At 35.6% G+C, this 20587-nt stretch overlaps 1 protein-coding gene across 2 annotated transcripts in view; it reads right to left on the bottom strand.

The window, feature by feature from the left end:
* Positions 1 to 20587, bottom strand: part of LOC149787845 (isoleucine--tRNA ligase, cytoplasmic-like) — a 146791-nt gene that overhangs the window by 110940 nt on the left and 15264 nt on the right. For both annotated transcript variants that reach the window (XM_089974065.1, XM_089974066.1), the window contains exons 5-7: positions 13940 to 14074; positions 11542 to 11626; positions 7864 to 7992 (exon numbers count right to left, since the gene is read on the bottom strand). In XM_089974065.1, the coding sequence (XP_089830191.1) occupies positions 7864 to 7992; positions 11542 to 11626; positions 13940 to 14074 (349 nt within the window). The remainder of the gene's footprint in view (positions 1 to 7863; positions 7993 to 11541; positions 11627 to 13939; positions 14075 to 20587) is intronic.

Below are 20587 nucleotides of genomic sequence, written 5' to 3'. Positions count from 1 at the left end.
GAATACATAAATATTCCTAATAGATAAAAACACACAAGAAAAACATCTTTCTTTTATTTTTTGAGGGAGTGGTGTATATATCATTTAACGAAACCAATGTCTATATAAGCGACTGGAACCCGACTGGGTGCAGGTTTTACTATTATGCACAAAGGAAATTTTAAAGAAACCATAAGATAACGGCACTCACTTTAACACTTGTCTCTTTTAATAAATAGGTGACATAAAGTACAGAACTTTATAGACATTCTAAAACAAGTACACACAATTCATGGCACATTCTGAACAGAATACCAGATATAATATCAAAACCATACGCTTTTATCAAAATATCCAGCCAATAATCTACAGCACTGCAGTTAAAGACACTTTTTAACAATTTAATGAACATGTCTGCAATATCTAAAATGTTTGGAGAAATAAAGGCTCCAACTGTTATTGCTGAAGGAACTGGACCTTACTGCTCTTTACAGAACTCCAGAAATGTTATGGGTTTCCTCTGCAGAAAAATTCAATACCAATGATATACATGAATGTGATCCTTATTAAAGTTCTTTTCTTCCAACAGAAAAAAAACATGATACTGTTTGGAGACTTTCACACATCCATATTTAACATCTGTTGCAGCCTGATACAGTTTAATTTCAGGTAAACAAAAAGATCTCTGATTATTATATGATGGGACACTATTAATGACTTCTTGATTATGGTCAATCAATGCATGTCTCATCTACATGAATGCATGTGTATGTATTCCATTATGAATATAAGGAATTTTATTGTGGAAAGCTGAAGACCAGGAGCTCAGCCATACCATGTATAATCACAGATGATTGTCATGTTAACGAGATTATTTCAGTCATCACAGCTCCTCGAACAAAAAATATCAATATATCCTGGATCCTCTCCTCCATTATGAATAACATACTTCTCCATGTATGACACTAACTCAACTGTAAAAAGTGTAGTCTTGTACAGGCCATTGCAGAATGCACTAGCAAAATAAATAAGCATCATACAACCTTATGTGGTTTCATTTTCATAGATTTTAAGTTTGATGGTCTCGTAATGTTAATAAAATGGACATTCTCACTCATACTTCAAATTAATGATTTGCCTGTCAAAGTTTGCATATTTAATTTTGTGGATTAACCTCAGTAAATACCCAAAATAAAGATTATAAATGGGTAAAGATTATAAATGGGCAATGATTATAAATGGGTAAAGAGTATAAATGGGCAATGATTATAAATAGGTAAAGATTATAAATGGGCAAAGATTATAAACTGGCAATGATTATAAAATGGGCAATGATTATAAATGGGCAAAGATTATAAATGGGTAAAGATTATAAATGGGCAATGATTACAAAATGGGCAATGATTATAAATGGGCAATGATTATAAATGGGTAATGATTATAAATGGGCAATGATTATAAATAGGTAAAGATTATAAACGGGCAAAGATTATAAATTGGCAATGATTATAAAATGGGCAATGATTATAAAATGGGCAAAGATTATAAAATTGGCAAAGATTATAAATGGGCAAAGATTATAAATGGGTAAATAATATAAATGGGTAAACATTATAAATGGGCAATGTTAATAAATTGGCAATGATTATAAAATGGGCAATGATTAGGGTAATGATTATAAAATGGGCAATGATTATAAATGGGTAAAACTGTGCCAACCACAAGCAGCAAATGCTTGTGTCAGTAAAACAACACTAACAACTGTACACATACAATCAAACACCTGCCATGATCAATCATTTACCCATACAAAGCATTTTCATCCTAGTCCTTAAAATTAAAGGAAGCCAAGTCAGTCCATTACCACTGCACATGTCTACAATCTCTTAAACTATTATCCATCAAGTTCTACCATCAACACATTGAGACAATCATGACATTAATAGTCACTTCAGAATGACAAAATTCCACTGACTTTTTTGGTAAATACTGTCACCATTCAACAAATGAACCAAACACATGAAGTGCTACCCCTTACTCAACGGAATTGGCAGGCAATGACAATATTTGATTTCTATCTGTAGAGACCATCACAATGCAGAAATGCTAACTAAATTAAAGGAAAATGTACATTCGCTCTTCAACCACTAGACCTGACATTAAATCAATCCTACAAAGAAGAGTCACAGCTCCACAACTGCTATACTCCACAGGTCATGGAGACCTGGAGGAAAAGGGAAGATATCATCACTGTACTGTACTTGGAGGACCTAAAAACAATCAACAACATTCCTCAATTCCTGCCAAGCAGGATGAGGCTCTAGGTCTGAGCTTACAAAATCTATGTGAATCAAAGACTTTAATAAAATCCTTAAAAATAATCTTAATATCACTGCTTGAAAATCAACCAATATATCGGACTTCCCACAAAAGTAGGCTTAAAAAAACAAACACCTTTGTTAATTTTATGATGGGACCAGAATAAGCAATTTTGTTTGATTCTGGAAAGTTCAGACTTGGAGCTCAGTCAAACTACTTGTAATCAGAGATTACTCTCATACAAACGAGACTAATTGTTTCATCACAGCCCCTGGAACAAGAATATAACAGAATCCAATCCATCATGCACACTTAAGACTATATTTGCATAAGTTATTTATTTACTTCTTCAATCCTATAGGTTCATTTACAGAAATTAGAAATATAAAATTAACATATAACAACATACCAAAAGGCAGATATACATCAACATATTACACCTATCATCATATTTTCTGGATGTCTTGCAAATGACAGAACAATAATTTCTATCTACTCTGTTCAAAAACATTTAAAAATATTACATTCACTGACCCAAAATATGCATTGAATAAGCTGAATATAAGATTTAAATTAAAATAATTGGGTGAACCATGATTAACTATTTATTACCTCACTGACACTAATGACACACATAGCAGTTGCACACAACTATCTTACTCACCTGTGAATAAAAATACCGTGATAAAAGCATTTATACATCAGCATGTGTATGTATTCCATAATGAATACAATTTTATTTTGCAGACAGTTCAAGACCTGCAGCTCAACCATACCATTTTTAATCACAGATGATTGTCATATTAACGAGATTATTTCAGTCATCACATGTCCTTGAACAAACGAGTTTCAAAATATTCTCCATCCTCTTCTCAATATTTAATAACAAACTTCTCTATGTAAGACACAACTCAGCTGTAAACAGTGTAGACCCATACAGGACATTGCAGAATGCACCAGGAGATCCAGGTCTATGCTCTTTGTTTTAACTTAAAAATAAAGTATTGGTCATCCTGTGGTTTCATTTCCATGGGTATCCATTTTTTGTGGTTTTAAAAAGAAAAGAAAAGGACATTTTCATGGATACTTTAAATTCATGGATTTGACAATTAATATCTGGATACGCATACTATTTTAATTTTCTGGACTAACCTTGAAAAAATACCCAAAACAAGCCAATGCTGACAAAACACTGCATTCTTTTGAATCATTAAAACAATATTAACAATTGTATGTGTAGAATCAAACACATGTCATGATCAATCACATACACAACATTTTCATCAGAGTTCTAACATCAAATGGGAGCCACTGCAGCTAACAACACTAAGTCAGTTGCTTATTAAATCACATGTCCACGATGTCTTACTTAAACAACTGGCCACGAAGTTCCACCATCAACACTTTCAGACAATCATGGCATAAACAGTTGCTTAAGAATGTTAAAATTCAACCAACTCATCTGTTTTGGTGAATATTGTCATCGTTGCACACATGAACCAAACCATGGCATGAATACAGTGGCTTACGAGTTTTAAAATTGAATCCCCATATTTTTGGATCAAATGTCACCACTGTACATGTGAACCAAACTCATGATCAGCTACCCCTATCTCATTGCAATTAGCAAGCAGTGGAAATATTTTATGTCTATCTACAGAGACCATCAAAATGCAAAAATACTAAAATTAAACACACTGTACAGACCCACATCATGCACTAGACCTGACATTAAATCAATACTGCAAAGAAGAAGAAAGTCACACTTCCACAACTGCTATACTCAACAGTTCATGGAGACCAGGAGGGAAAGGGAAGACGTCATTATGATACTGTATTCAAAGGACCTTAAAATCTCAAACAGGGAATTTGATTTGGGAAGATAAGACCTGGAGCTCAGGCAAACAATTTACAATCACATGGTTGTCATACGAACGAGACTAATTGTTTCATCACAGCTCCCTGAACAAGAATATAACAGAACTGATCCCAACATGCACACTTATGACTATACTTATACATTTACTTCTTCAATTCTAGAGATCCAAAGGCCCATTTACAGAAATGGGATGTGGCCTTGAGTGGCCGAGTGGTATAAAGCCCTCACCATTACAGATCATTGCCATCTCAAATCTGTGTGGGTTGGAGTCTTGGGTTCGGTCAATTTAGGAATATGAGAACGCTTGCCAACAGCTTCTTGTGGGGCGGTGATTCTTTCAAGGGTTTTCCCGGGTTCTTCCTCCACCATTTATACTGACCACCATATATAGCCAATCTTGTGCTGAAAAATGGCATGAAACCTTACAGCAACAACAACTGATATGAGATAATTAAAGTGACATATAACAACAACTGAAAGGCAGAGACACATCATGCAACTACACCCCAATTGCAAGTCATCCACAAAGTTTGGAAACTGTCGATGGTAAAGAATGCATTATGTGGAAATGAAATGGGTATGACCAGAATGAACACCAATGTAATAATTCGGCCGAAAAATTTAACAAACTGGAAGTTACATTTCCATAAAGCAAGGTGCTACAATCAAGAATTTTGCATGATCTTAAACATGTTACTTTAAGATTAGGGCATACAATCAGCCCCCAAATGACAACTGTGTTCATTTTGTGATGGGACTCCATTAAGAACTTTTTGATTATGGTTGATCAACGCATGCCTCATTTACATGACTGCATGTGTTTGTATTATTCCATTATGAATACTGGGAATTTAACTGTGTAAAGAGACAAGACCTGGACCTCAAACATACCATTTTTGATCACAGATGATTGTCATATTAACGAGAACGATTCTTTCATCATAGCTCACTGAAGAAATGAGTATCAAGATATCCCCCATGTTTCAGTAACATACTTTTATATGTAGGACATGAACTGGAAAAAGTGTCGATCATCGTAGGCCATTGCATAAAGCACCAGCACATCGTAGTCTATTCTCTTTGCTTGAAATTTAAAGTAAAGAATACATCACAGAACCTCCTGTGGTTTCATTTTCAAAAGTCACAATGATTTCGGTTTTATGAAGAAAGGGTCAATTTCATGTGGACTTAAAGTTGTGGCTTTGCTTGACAAAATTTACAAAATTTAATTTTGTAGATTAGCTGCAATAAAAGCCCAAAACTTAAAGATTAGGAAAGAAACAAAACTATGCCGACAACAAGATGCAGCTGACCGAATCAGTAAAACAATACTAAAACACCTGCACATATCTGACACCTGATTGTATCAATTAACTGCATAGCATATTTCATAAGTGAGCTTAACATCAAAAGGGAGCTAACAACACTAAGCCATTCTGTTATTAAAGTGTATAAGATCATACCTAGGCTATCATTCATCAGTGCTTTCATGCAATCATGGCATGAGCATAGTGACTTAAGAATGTTAGAATTCAACTAATAGCCAACTCATTTTTAACAATGTCACCACTCCACATGTGAACTAAACACATGACCAGCTGCTATTTGCTCAATGCAATCAACAGGCAATTGCAATATTTGATGTCTTCACACAGGATCAAAGTGTAGAATTCAGTTTGTTGCATATTATACGGGTAAATACACTATTGCAATCTTTTGTTCTCATGCAGACTTTCAAATCAAACTCAGCCTGAAGTGATTTATTGCTGACAGATTTAATAATAACATTGAAAAAATAGTAAGACTAAATGGCAACCCTCTTATTACCATGTTTAAAATGACCTAGCTGCACAGAATTATCACAAGACAGTCTGTACATTGAGTTATTACATGATATGCTGTACATTGAGTCATCACATGATATGTTATATACTGTACAAAGAGTTATCACACGACATGCGGTACATTGAATTATTATATGACATAGTTATCACATGATATGATGTATGATGTACAAGGAGTTATCACATGACATGTGGTACATTGAATTATTACATGACGTAGTTATCACATGATATGATGTATGATGTACAAGGAGTTACCACATGACATGTGGTATATTGAATTATTACATGACACAGTTATCACATGATATGATGTATGATGTACAAGAGTTACCACATGACATGCAGTACATTGAATTATTACATGACATAGTTATCACATGATATGATGTATGATGTACAAGGAGTTACCACATGACATGCAGTACACTGAATTATTATATGACATGCTGTACATTAAGAAACATTAGCAATCAATTCACTTTCACAACTGCACACAACACAACATGATGCAACTACAGACATGCCAACCTAACAAGACCTTCTCAGCAAAGTACTCAAACATTTTCCATAACTAAAGTCATTTTTCAGCAAGGTGTAATAAAATGTCATGTACTGTTCTTGTTGCATTGGAAATATGCACTTGAAAAGTTCAGAAGTGTGGTCTGATGCAGTGAAGACAACATTATGTTCAACTAAAACATTTGTTAAGCACTCTTAGACCTTAATTACCTCCAGTTCAGTTTCAAAAATGTCTTCTTTCAAAGGACATGCAGCAGTGTCTATCATCTCTCCCATAATGATCAATACTTTGAATGAGTGACATCCAGTAAATGTACCTGGGATAAATGTTGCCTTCCCAAACTTTCTACCAATAATCTAAATATTCCTTTCTATACGTCTGTGATGATTGTTTGAATTTTTAAGAGGGCAATTGTCCCTTTGCTGTCAGCTTGTGTTAATATGCTAGATGACGTTTTGTACGGAGAAAATAAGGGGTAGATTAAAGTGTCTGAGGTACAATGCTAAAGCTGTACAATGGTAAAGCTAGCCTGGTTCCCTGACCATTTCCAATGAATCTAATAAAGCAGGATCCAGACCAATCTATGAAAAGCCAATATCTGGATTAGACCAAACCAATCATATTTTTATCATTTATGTTGTTGTTCTTTAAGTACGTAATTTAAAGGTAATTTCAGGGAAACTCGTAGATTGAAAGGGTTGGCAGGTCTGCAACTAACTCCTGAAGTAATAAGTAATTCAAGCATTTCTTCTGCAAATTACATATGAAACTCATTGTGACTAGTACAAACCCGAGAAAATAAAACAAGAGTCCTCAAAACGAAGTAACATTCTAAAAATGAATTTCTAGGATTCAAAGATAAGGCAGTTTCTTCATTCTAACTGCTTAATGTTGAAACCATCTGATTTTCTTGTGCAATAAAAATATTTCCTGATGTGGTGGCCTTACTGAATGTAAGATCAGCACCAATTTCATTCAGGACAAACTAGACATCACGAAGAGTCCTTTTTGTGAAAATCCCAAGTTAATTCAACCATCATTGCAGAAAAATCAAGGTTTTCAAGATTGCCACAGTGATTGAAATACTAAATGATTGAGTGGCACCTTATTCATTCAGGTCAAACAAGACCAGTGGACAAATGTGTGTCAAAGGATTTATAGCAATTTTCCAAAGAGTTCTAGAGTTGTACCAATGTCAAGCTTACGTTAATTGATAGATGGACGAAGGGCAACGGGCTATCTTGCAAACTTTTCTCACTGATCAACCTGTAGAGCTAAAGTTCACCTGTGGTAGGTAGATCTACATTCAAATTACTCACCTTTCACCCTGACATAATCCATCTCTGGGTTGACACAGAGGGAGAGGTTGCTAGGAAGAGTCCAGGGTGTGGTCGTCCAGGCAATCATTGAGACATCTGGGGACTCGATGAGAGGAAAACTGATTATCACTGTAACAATAAAATTAACACAAATAACAGTTTGGGTTCCATGCAGTTCTAATGACAATGGGCTTTTACTGGATTCTCAATGTTAGACAAGCCCACAATTTTGTACTCCAAAATAAGGTTGAAAAGATTTAAGTAAATTTTAAATGATGCTACTTACCAAAGATTTCTAACATAATCAACCAGGAAAATATTCAAATTTTAGTAGAATAGTTTGAAAAGTTTCACATGCAGGTAGAAAATGTCTACATTTTCCAGCCATGCATCTGCTTCAGGACTCTGTCTACCCTCTTACTGCAACTTTATGGCACTTCAGCACAATTGTGGCTGTATAGTGACAACTAATGATAAAGTTCCGAAATTGTCAAATGGAAGAACTGCATTAAAAGCTTTGGAAGATAAAAATACTTCTAAGTGCAAACAAGAAACACAAGATACAATAACTTAAATTGTCTATAAGCTATATCAAAATAAAAGACGAAGGTAAGAAATGAAACTTCTTTAAAACATCTTAGTTCAATAAGAAATACACAATTTTATTTGCCTAAGTTAAAATGACATTAAGTAGGAAGTTTTTTTTTAAACATTGATTGTGTAATGTATTGACTTTTGAGTAAGCACTGAACATTAAAACTGAATACATTGTACATTAAAATTTTAGTACAGTCAAGCCAGCAAGGTTTTATGTGAAGGGTCATTTTGACCATTTCCCATGTCAACTGGTACATTTCGTGGGGGAGGGGGAGGCTAGCATCTATGGCTAATTTAGAATTAATCCAGGCATCACAAGGCTGTCCTGGAAAAGTAAACATGAAGATGCCGACCATATCTCCTTAATGGAAACGGCATGTTGAATAGTCATTTAACAAAAGAAAGTTGGTATGTGTCGTATTTCTCAGATTCTAGAATATCAAAATCTGACAGAAGAAATAATTATCTTGGGGAAAAAATTATGAATGGCTGATTATGACTGGTCAGTTTAAATTATGGCGTACACCCTGGAAGAAATGTTGAATTTAAAGTAAGGTGAATTTCCTCAGTCCAGACATTCCTGCAAGTGGAGCAAGATTCGTTTCCGAGGAAAACTAAAAAGTAGTTCTTCCTTGTTAAGACAAGTAAGGTTACCAGGTGGCTGTCTTGTAGGCAAAGACAGGTCTTTAGTGCTAGATGCATATTTGCTTGGAAAGAACAGCATTAAGGGAAACAGTTCTCTCGAAGTCTGGGACAGTCCGAAAGACGTAAGTCCTGCTAAGAGATCAAGCAGTTAGGATAGAAGGATCAAGAAAGATCAAACATATACATGTGAAGGTGGGAAGACATGGGATACACTGAGACGAAGATGGGAAGCAATGATGAAATGAATCAAAAACAGAACACTGGCATTGAAATTCTGCAAACATAAATTTGTTTGAATTGAATCTGACACAATTAGTTTATGTCATTGATTAAATTGTTATCCTCTTGTCTATTGTATTATTTCTCTTCAATACTTATGCTCAGTTCTCTGTTGATGTTCTATTTATGCACTCACATCGGGCAATAAAATCAGTGGAGGTCATCCTCTAGATAATGGTAGCCACAAACTAATTTTGTGTATAGGGAACATCGTCACAGTGTGGTATGTATAATGTACTAAGCGATTCAAAGTACCTGGCAAAACTGGCTCAATTAGATGCACAAATCTATTTTGAGAACTTTTTTCTTTTTCTTTATTTTTTTGAACCATGGAGGGGTAGTGCCAGGGTCATCACTGAGAAACAGGGATGGTCAGCAAACCAGAAACACAAATTTGTAGTGGGGGTGAGGTGTGGGCCTTACAAGGAATTTTTTTTATCCAAACTAGCACAATGTAGTTTTTTTTTCATGCTCTTTTATTATTCTCTGGATTTTCTAAATATGGCAGGCAAACAAAAATGAATACTCTGCCTGAACATGATACACTACAAAACAAAGTAAAAGAAAAAAAGTGGCATATATAATTACTGATACAAATCCATAGATGCTCAAAACTACTGGTACCTGTTTGGAATCCTTGCATTCAATGATAGTACATGAAGTACAACCCTTGCATTCAATGATAGTACATGAAGTACAACCCTTGCATTCAATGATAGTACATGAAGTACAACTGTTGCATTCAATGATAGTACATGAAGTACAACCCTTGCATTCAATGATAGTACATGAAGTACAACTGTTGCATTCAATGATAGTACATGAAGTACAACCCTTGCATTCAATGATAGTACATGAAGTACAACCCTTGCATTCAATGATAGTACATGAAGTACAACCCTTGCATTCAATGATAGTACATGAAGTACAACTGTTGCATTCAATGATAGTACATGAAGTACAATCCTTGCATTCAATGATAGTACATGAAGTACAACCCTTGCATTCAATGATAGTACATGAAGTACTTCTACCACTAACAGGAGAATAAACAATTATATCATTTAAATTCAAATTTAGCTCTGTTTAGGAAAAACTCACCAGAAATATTATATAAGTAATCTTTTGCAAAATTAACATTTTAATGTGTGGCTCAAAATTACATGATCACTCATAACATTCCAGTGAAACATCTAGGAACATCAAAATGCTAAGAATTCTGGGAGAGAAAGGACATAAATGATCTAAAACATTATTCAGTTTTGTGTTTAGTTGGTTCGAAAGGAGATATTGCTGCCTGGCCATGTTAAAAATGATATCGCTACTTCACTTGAATGGATGGTTGTATCAGGCAAGGGTTTCTTGCCTGATACAACCATCCATTCAAGTGAAGTAGCGATATCATTTTTAACATGGCCAGGCAGCAATATCTCCTTTCGAACCAACTAAACATGATAATTCTGGTGGAAAATCCATGCTGATATGACTTTCCATTCAGGCGAAGTAGCAGTAACAAGGCTTTCAAGATGGTTGCCATGGTGCCATAGAGGCCATCAGATCAGCAATATTTTCTTGTAGGATCAACTAGACATCTTAAGTCTTTAAGTGAAAGATTCATGATGACATGTCCATCAATTCTGGTGGCACAGCAGTATGAATTGTCAAGAAGGCTGATATGGTGGCCACACTGGACATCCAAGAAACACCATTTTTTTAAGGATCAAATAGACCTTATGATGAATGTGAGTGCAAAGGTTCATGGCAATTCTTCTAGTAATTTAGCAAGAGTAGCGATAACCAAGCTGTGCTAATGGACAGACAGATGGCCATCTCATAGTTCTTTTGGTCAGTGACAGTCAAGCTAAAAATACATCATCATTGAATCATGGAAATAACCTATTATACATCAAGGAAGTGACCAATGATCATTAGACAAGTGACTGCATCTGAAGAGATAATCTGATTGGCCAACTCAGCAAGCAGCGAGTCTCATTGGGTCAATCCTTCCAATCATTATTACATTCGGTCCCTAAGTGACTAATTGAGCAGTCTTCTGTGTATTCAAGAGAAACAAAGAAATCTTTTTGCTGGTAGCCATAGTTGAAAAGCCATATGGATATTTGACTGTAGACAATGAGGTACACGTAAAATACTCACCGGCTGGGTCCACAACCTCTTTGTAGTTCTGAGATGTCTCAAAGTTAGAAAGTGGTGTGTTACAAGCTGTTGAGAAGGGCATCACCTAAAATTACATAAAACGACAACTCAGGGCTGAGCAATTTTTTTTTAAACCACTAGTCCAGGACAAGTGGTTTCAGAAAATTCACTAGTCCCACCATTCTCTTCACTAGTCCCACCTTACTCTTCACTGGTCCCAAAATGGTAATCACTTGCCGAGATTTGATGAGACGTATGTACTTAATCCATAGAAAAACACAAACGAAATAATATGCAACATAATTATTTCTTAAAAGAATTTAATTTTTAAAAACACTGGTTGTTATACATTTGGCTTCTTCAGGTTCATGTATATGTTTTAGCTCATGAATTTTAAAATATGTCCATATATATGTCTTGCACCTTCCGAGTCATATATTCAAGATAGGGATAACAAGCACACTCAGTATCCGTCTTACGTTTTATCCCTCCATTTTCAAATAAATTGACCTTCTCCGAATTGCCGTTATTACCTTCCTTGCGAAAATAATTAGGCAAACTCATTTTATTTGCAGAGTAACTATCAGCTTGCTTGACAACTACTTCTAAAGTGATCATAAGATCAAATTTCTCTCTTAAATACGAACTGAAACAGCTCATTAATTAGCGTAATTGTTTTGCTTCAAACATAATATCGCATGTGGAAGTTAACCATCTTCATAATCAATTATAAATTAAAGAATCATTACTGTCATTTAATCAGTTCATAAAGGAAACCGGGAGCTGGGAACAGCTCTCCTGCATTTTAAAAAACACAAACCCTGCTTTGGTGGTTCAAAACTTTTCCATCTGATAAAAGTCACAAAACTGCATTTTTCATTGCTATCACCTTGACCTTGAAGCAGGGAGGGGAAGTACGGCTATGGTACACAGCGGTCTAATAATGATAATGGGAAAAATTTCAATAAAATATCTTCATTGATTCAAACATTATACAAATGAAAAGGACACAAGTAACAGAATTACAGTTTCCCTTGCCATGACTTTTGTCCCTGAGGCTGTGGCCATGGATAATAATACACCATCCATATTTTCTAGGATTAAAGTTGCACAATTATGTTTTACCTCTTGCTGTGACCTTGACCTTGGAAAAGGGTAGTGCGGTTATGGTATGTTTGTGTCTGTGTTCTGGATTTTTAATGTAGCTGTAACAATTTTTCAGTCATTGCTACGATGTCTGCAGTGTGGCAGTTTATAGTGATGTCTAGCACTGGGACATCATGCCGCAGACATGTAGCGTGATGTCCCACCCAGTCATATTTTCCTGACACCAGGCCAACCAGTCCTAACACTAACCTCTTAATGCTGAGCACCAAGCGAGGCAGCTGTCAGTACCATTTTTGTAAGTCTTTGGTATGACTCGGCCAGGAATCGAACCCATGACCTCCTGCATCCGAGGCGGATGCTCTAACCACTAGGCCACCAGAGCGGTCGTTATGGTATGTGACATATTCATAGATGCCAACTCCAAGAGAGGTGTAAGTGTAATTTTTGCTAATACTAGTGGCAAAACAGAATAATCTGAGCATAAAAAGTGGAACTTGTATATTATATGACATAATTACAGTAAAAATGTAATCTACAGCAATTCAAGCTACTTAGAAATTCTGCAATGAACTTATTAATGTGCTCAATCCAAGTACTGTCTTACATCATTCTCATGTTGTTCTTTTCAAAATTTGCAAAGCAGTGATGAACTGTCCTTTTTCTGATCAGACATGTTTTGAATTTTAAAAGAGCCATCAGCTTTAAGAATTTTCATCCACAAATCAAGCCACAAATGCCTGTTTCACTTTACATATGGCGCCATTTTCTTTGGAAGCACAGACTGGTCCGCTAATAAACTTGATTAACAATATAATGAATCTATAAGGCCAAGCTTCAAATTAAAGAAACTTGTCCATTTTCTTAGAAATGGGTCATATACACTTAATGTAGGTAAAAAATTTGGAAAGTACATGTACATTAATGATGGACAAATTAACTCATACACTATTATTATGCAGCAGTCTTTCTTTTTAAAATGTTCTAAAATTTATACAATAAGTAGAATAAAAAGATTTTTATTTTATGATGTACTTAAAAGGCATAATCCTAGTACAGGAGAGATTAAGTCGTAATTAGGTTAAAAAAAGGTGTAATGATTATGCCAAAAGCTTAATAATTTGCACGTATGCACACTGTCTAGTCATAAAATATAACTAGACAAACTTTAATGAAAATCTCTCCCAATGTTGTACAATTTTGAGCTGGACAATCAAATGCTAACTAGACAGAAAATACTATAGTACATTTGATCTAAGATGGGCTCGTAAAAGGATATTTTTGGTATACTCACCCTAAATCCCTTGTAGACCAAGCCTTTGTTGTAGAGCTCATTAAAAACCCACCAAACTGACTCCATAAAGGAAGGGTACATGGTCTTGTAATCATTCTCAAAGTCAATCCATCGGCCAAGTCGGGTAACAATGTTCTATAAAATAGATCACAGCAAAATAACCACAGAGAAACTAGGATATATTCTTTTGGGGACACTCTGCATGAAGTTTCTAAGCTTGTTGAAAAACCAATTTATCAGTAAGAACTAGTACTGAAAAGACAGACAAACGATTACATAGAGAATTTATTTAAAAACTATAGTGTAGCTGACAATTTTCATAAAGCTTTTTAGAACTGTTTCTTTCACTATTCTGTTTCATGCATTTATAATATCATAATCCTTGTATTTAGATGGCACATTTCTATTTGTTTCTTACCCCACTGGTAAAACATGTAAAACTAATGGGTACATCACAAAATAAAAGCACGTAGAAAATAATTGCTTATTCAGCAAAGTAATAAAAAAAAAAAATTTAAATTTATCACCACCAAAATGTATTGATGAAAAGATTACAGTCCATATGCTATAAAAATGACAATGACTTCTGGACAGACAGATCAAGGATTAGATATTTGTAGCCACTACTTTATATTGCATGACCTAATATCAAAACAAATCTTTCAAACAAGCAATGACCTATGACCTATGACCTCATCAGATACCATTATTGTCTGACAGAAGGATGGTCTTTCAAAACAGAGTGGTCTGCAAAGGAGAGCGACTTAAACCACTCAGCCACCCAGGGTCGCCAGCAAAACTGGAGAAGTTTTAATATTTTTTATATAATGCTTTAATAGTATTTTATCAGTATTTCAATCATACTACATGAAAATATGCAAAATCTTTAGTATGACTATTTTTAACTCTCTACACTAATTTCTCCTTATTTTTGCCAACTTAACATTATTCTGGCATAAGAGAAGTCATTTAGTCCAAATAGCACAGTCCAACATGGAACCTGCTTATGTTTAAATAAAGTGATCACACTTCACTTCACCTGTGTCTTTACACAACATAGCAGGTGAACACCATTACATTAGTAAAGATAACCTGAACGGGTAAACCATGATCAACAAAAAAATTGTATTTTTCCCGACCATACTGATTATATGCTGAATATGTAACGTCGTGTGGTAAAATGGATTTAATACTTACCCAAATTATTACACTGCCATCTCTTACCTGCCACTAGTCCTCAGACCAAGGCAAAAATTCCCTCCTCCAATTCTCAACATTTAAAATAAAAACAGCTCAGTCCCAGTACAATACCAGCCATTTCAATTCATTCATACTATCATCTTCTCTCACTTAGACCAGGAGTAAAGGACATCAGAGCAACAAGCAAGGAGGGAATCCAATAATTATGTAAATCAAATTAATTTTACATCCCAAAGCTATATTTTAATAGCATTACCTATTATTTTTACACTGCCAACTCTACCAGCCAGGAGGGAGCCTGAGAAAACTTGCCATCAAGATGATGCTACTACTGAGAACGTACTGGGTTGACACAATTCAACTTCAGGGATTATTCTGAAAGGTGGAAATTTATAGGCATGTGGCTGATCACATTTCTGAATAAGGCATCCACTGCACATGCAATCTGGTCTGCAAAGACAAATTTTGTTGCTATGCCTCATTGCAAGCAATTCTACCAATAAATCTACAAAGAGGTTGAGACGTGGAAGGTTCTGGAAGCCAAGCTGGTAACCACCTCTACTTATAGAGAAGACCAATGCATCATCTGCTAGGTTTGCATATATGCCAACCCCTGGCGACGAAAAGTGTAATCCAAGTGGACAAAAAGAGTAATCTGAGCAGAAAAAGAGTAATCCACATATAACATGATAAAAATTAAATGAGCATATGTTCAAAATGATTTATTTATCCCTCTGGACTTTTAACATAAATTACTGCTTCAAGTTTTCATATATAATAATTTGAGCTTCATAAAGCAACAAACTCTCATATTGCATTTCAAAACACTTTGTACCAGCTGAGATTACGAATGTTTTGCACACCAGTAGAGCACTAATTGCTGGGTTACAGAGCCTGGATCTGAATTCAGTTTTATTTTTGTTAACAATACTAAGCAATCTCTCAGTCAGCATTAGAATGGTAAAGAACCAATATTCCTTTCATAGCCTGACAAAAAAGAGGAAATTTATATCTTCCAGTTATTGGATCTTTTAGATGGGAAATGAGATGAAGAAAAAAATCAACTCTGTCCGCATGAAGTACATTGTCAGGCAGAAAGCCAACTTGATACTTCAGGATTTCTCCTTCTAATTTATCAGCAGCCTTTCCTGCAGCATGGTGCATTATATGACAGAGACAACCTGATATGTACAATGATGGAGACATTTTTCAAAATACAATACGCAACTCCTTTATGGATTCCAGTCATCACTGATGCAGTATCAGCTGAAAACCCCGTACAGTTCTGCCAACTTATGTTTATTCAAAGCATTATCAAGCAAATAAAAAAAATTCTCCCGTGGAATCTACTGTTAACTCGTGCTAGTGAAAGAAGAGCACTCTGACTTTGCTCTTACACAGACTGGGTACAACTTTTTGTCATAATCATTACTCCTGTCTGTTGCAATACTAAATGGCCCAATTTTCATGGCTTCTGCAATTTTAAGTAAAGTATCTTCTGCTAAACACCTAACAATATTAGATGATTTTGTACTTGCACATGCATATTTTCTGCAATTTTGGAATCCGGAAACATCTGTCTGAACAAAGGACCAATGTAGTCTTCTACTGCTAGGGGTAGTCCATGTTCTATTAAGAACTCGGTAGATAACGCCTCTGCATTTATAAAATTTGTGTCCACAATTTAGTTCTGCTGTAAAAAAGAAATTACCTTAGTATTGGAGTTAGTAAAACAAGCTATTCCTGGTTTCTTTGTTTTACCATCATGACCAATATTAAAATCCTTTCCACACAGCCTGAAACTGTCCTAGAATGGAACACTGTATTGTGTAATTCGTGTATTCATTTCTGAATCAATTTTTTTGTCTTTTACTAATCCATCTGTGAAATTATTTGAAAAATAATTTTGCTCTAACACACGCATGAACTAGAATAGACTTGACTTTTAGTGCCAAATACCTACAAACTGGTTCTGTACCAGATATGAATTAGAACATAGAATCTCTGAGCAAAGATTAAAAGTTAGAAAACCAGTCTGTTCTCTCCTAACTAAGCCATACAACTGCTATAAATAGAAACCGAGGTCAAAAGTTGAAAGTAGAAACCAGCATGTTTCTTTGAAATAAAACAGCTGCTGTAAATAGAACACTGTTTGGAAAGTGCATGCAAGTCTTCGGACAAGCGTACTCTTATGTCTTAGTTACATAGAAGCTGTCTTTTCTGACATACAGTCTGTGGGATTAATGGGATGTAAAAAAAAAAAAAATAAAAATTATTAATTTTTTTCAAAGGGGGATATACCGAAAACATGTAATCTGAATACATTTATGCGTAAGGCATAATTTAGTGAAAAAAAGCATAATGATTATGCCAAAAGTGTTAATAGTTGGCATGTATAGGTTTGACGAATCCACTCAAAAGTGACCCAGTCTGGTACTTACTAGGGTGTTGGAAGGTTGGGGACTTGGCAAGAGAGTGGTAGACTCCCTAGGGTAAACTATTTCTCTCCTACATAGGGGCTGTGGAGTCTGCAGTCTTTCTGCCTGACTTCTACAGCTACCCCATTTAGCATAGTGGGCAAGAAGAAGTTTTCACAGGGACTGGCATTTCCGCAACAGCCCTGCTTAAAGCATATAAGTGGAGAAGAACATAACTCTCTACATGCATTGGAGAACAGAAGACTATTTTGTTCTGCGTTCTACTTCTATAGAAGCAACAACTTTCAACTAAGTCCCATGGATTATCTGTCTATGAGTGGTTACTTAGTGCACACAAGAAAGGTAAGCTGATGTCCCACAAAGCCTTCATGTAGCTGTAAATTCAGAAATAAAAATATACAGATGTTAAATGTCAACGCTCAGAAATATTCCTTACATTCATTATTTATCATACGAACAAGACTGGAATTCTCATCACAGCTTCAACCATTTTAATGCAAAAAATAAAATAAGTCTTGAAATTGTTCAGTCCGGCTTTTCCAAGGAAATACTGTTGCAATTTATTATTTTTTTTGCTGGATTTAACGCAAAGTAAGATCTTTCTGCCCACATCAATGCAAAGTAAGATCTTTCTGCCCACATCAATGCAAAGTAAGATCTTCCTGCCCACATCAATGCAAAGTTAAATCTTCATGCCCACATCAGTGCAAAGTAAGATTTTTCTGCCCACATCAATGCAAAGTAAGATCTTTCTGCCTACATCAATGCAAAGTAAGATCTTTCTGTCCACATCAATGCAAAGTAAGATCTTCCTGCCCACATCAATGCAAAGTAAGATCTTTCTGCCCACATCAATGCAAAGTAAGATCTTTCTGCCCACATCAATGCAAAGTAAGATCTTCCTGCCCACATCAATGCAAAGTAAGATCTTCCTGCCTACATCAATGCAAAGTAATATCTTTCTGCCCACATCAATGCAAAGTAAGATCTTCCTGCCCACATCAATGCAAAGTAAGATCTTTCCTGCCCACATCAATGCAAAGTAAGATCTTCCTGCCCACATCAGTGCAAAGTAAGATCTTCCTGCCCACATCAGTGCAAAGTAAGATCTTTCTGCCCACATCAATGCAAAGTAAGATCACAGCTTCAACCATTTTAATGCAAAAAATAAAATAAGTCTTGAAATTGTTCAGTCCGGCTTTTCCAAGGAAATACTGTTGCAATTTATTATTTTTTTTGCTGGATTTAACGCAAAGTAAGATCTTCCTGCCCACATCAATGCAAAGTAAGATCTTTCTGCCCACATCAATGCAAAGTAAGATCTTCCTGCCCACATCAATGCAAAGTAAAATCTTCATGCCCACATCAGTGCAAAGTAAGATTTTTCTGCCCACATCAATGCAAAGTAAGATCTTTCTGCCTACATCAATGCAAAGTAAGATCTTTCTGTCCACATCAATGCAAAGTAAGATCTTCCTGCCTACATCAATGCAAAGTAAGATCTTTCTGCCCACATCAATGCAAAGTAAGATCTTTCAGCCCACATCAATGCAAAGTAAGATCTTCCTGCCCACATCAATGCAAAGTAAGATCTTCCTGCCCACATCAATGCAAAGTAAGATCTTCCTGCCTACATCAATGCAAAGTAATATCTTTCTGCCCACATCAATGCAAAGTAAGATCTTCCTGCCCACATCAGTGCAAAGTAAGATCTTTCTGCCCACATCAATGCAAAGTAAGATCTTCCTGCCCACATCAGTGCAAAGTAAGATCTTTCTGCCCACATCAATGCAAAGTAAGATCACAGCTTCAACCATTTTAATGCAAAAAATAAAATAAGTCTTGAAATTGTTCAGTCCGGCTTTTCCAAGGAAATACTGTTGCAATTTATTATTTTTTTTGCTGGATTTAACGCAAAGTAAGATCTTCCTGCCCACATCAATGCAAAGTAAGATCTTCCTGCCCACATCAATGCAAAGTAAAATCTTCATGCCCACATCAGTGCAAAGTAAGATTTTTCTGCCCACATCAATGCAAAGTAAGATCTTTCTGCCTACATCAATGCAAAGTAAGATCTTTCTGTCCACATCAATGCAAAGTAAGATCTTCCTGCCTACATCAATGCAAAGTAAGATCTTTCTGCCCACATCAATGCAAAGTAAGATCTTTTGGCCCACATCAATGCAAAGTAAGATCTTCCTGCCCACATCAATGCAAAGTAAGATCTTCCTGCCCACATCAATGCAAAGTAAGATCTTCCTGCCTACATCAATGCAAAGTAATATCTTTCTGCCCACATCAATGCAAAGTAAGATCTTCCTGCCCACATCAATGCAAAGTAAGATCTTTCCTGCCCACATCAATGCAAAGTAAGATCTTCCTGCCCACATCAGTGCAAAGTAAGATCTTCCTGCCCACATCAGTGCAAAGTAAGATCTTTCTGCCCACATCAATGCAAAGTAAGATCACAGCTTCAACCATTTTAATGCAAAAAATAAAATAAGTCTTGAAATTGTTCAGTCCGGCTTTTCCAAGGAAATACTGTTGCAATTTATTATTTTTTTTGCTGGATTTAACGCAAAGTAAGATCTTTCTGCCCACATCAATGCAAAGTAAGATCTTCCTGCCCACATCAATGCAAAGTAAGATCTTTCTGCCCACATCAATGCAAAGTAAGATCTTTCTGCCCACATCAATGCAAAGTAAGATCTTCCTGCCCACATCAATGCAAAGTAAGATCTTCCTGCCCACATCAATGCAAAGTAAGATCTTCCTGCCTACATCAATGCAAAGTAATATCTTTCTGCCCACATCAATGCAAAGTAAGATCTTCCTGCCCACATCAATGCAAAGTAAGATCTTTCCTGCCCACATCAATGCAAAGTAAGATCTTCCTGCCCACATCAGTGCAAAGTAAGATCTTCCTGCCCACATCAGTGCAAAGTAAGATCTTTCTGCCCACATCAATGCAAAGTAAGATCACAGCTTCAACCATTTTAATGCAAAAAAT

Source organism: Sinohyriopsis cumingii, chromosome 11 (assembly GCF_028554795.1).
Source record: "Sinohyriopsis cumingii isolate HCF-2022 chromosome 11, ASM2855479v2, whole genome shotgun sequence".
NCBI classification, from domain to species: Eukaryota; Metazoa; Mollusca; class Bivalvia; order Unionida; family Unionidae; genus Sinohyriopsis; species Sinohyriopsis cumingii.
This window is presented reverse-complemented; position numbering and strand designations above follow the sequence as displayed.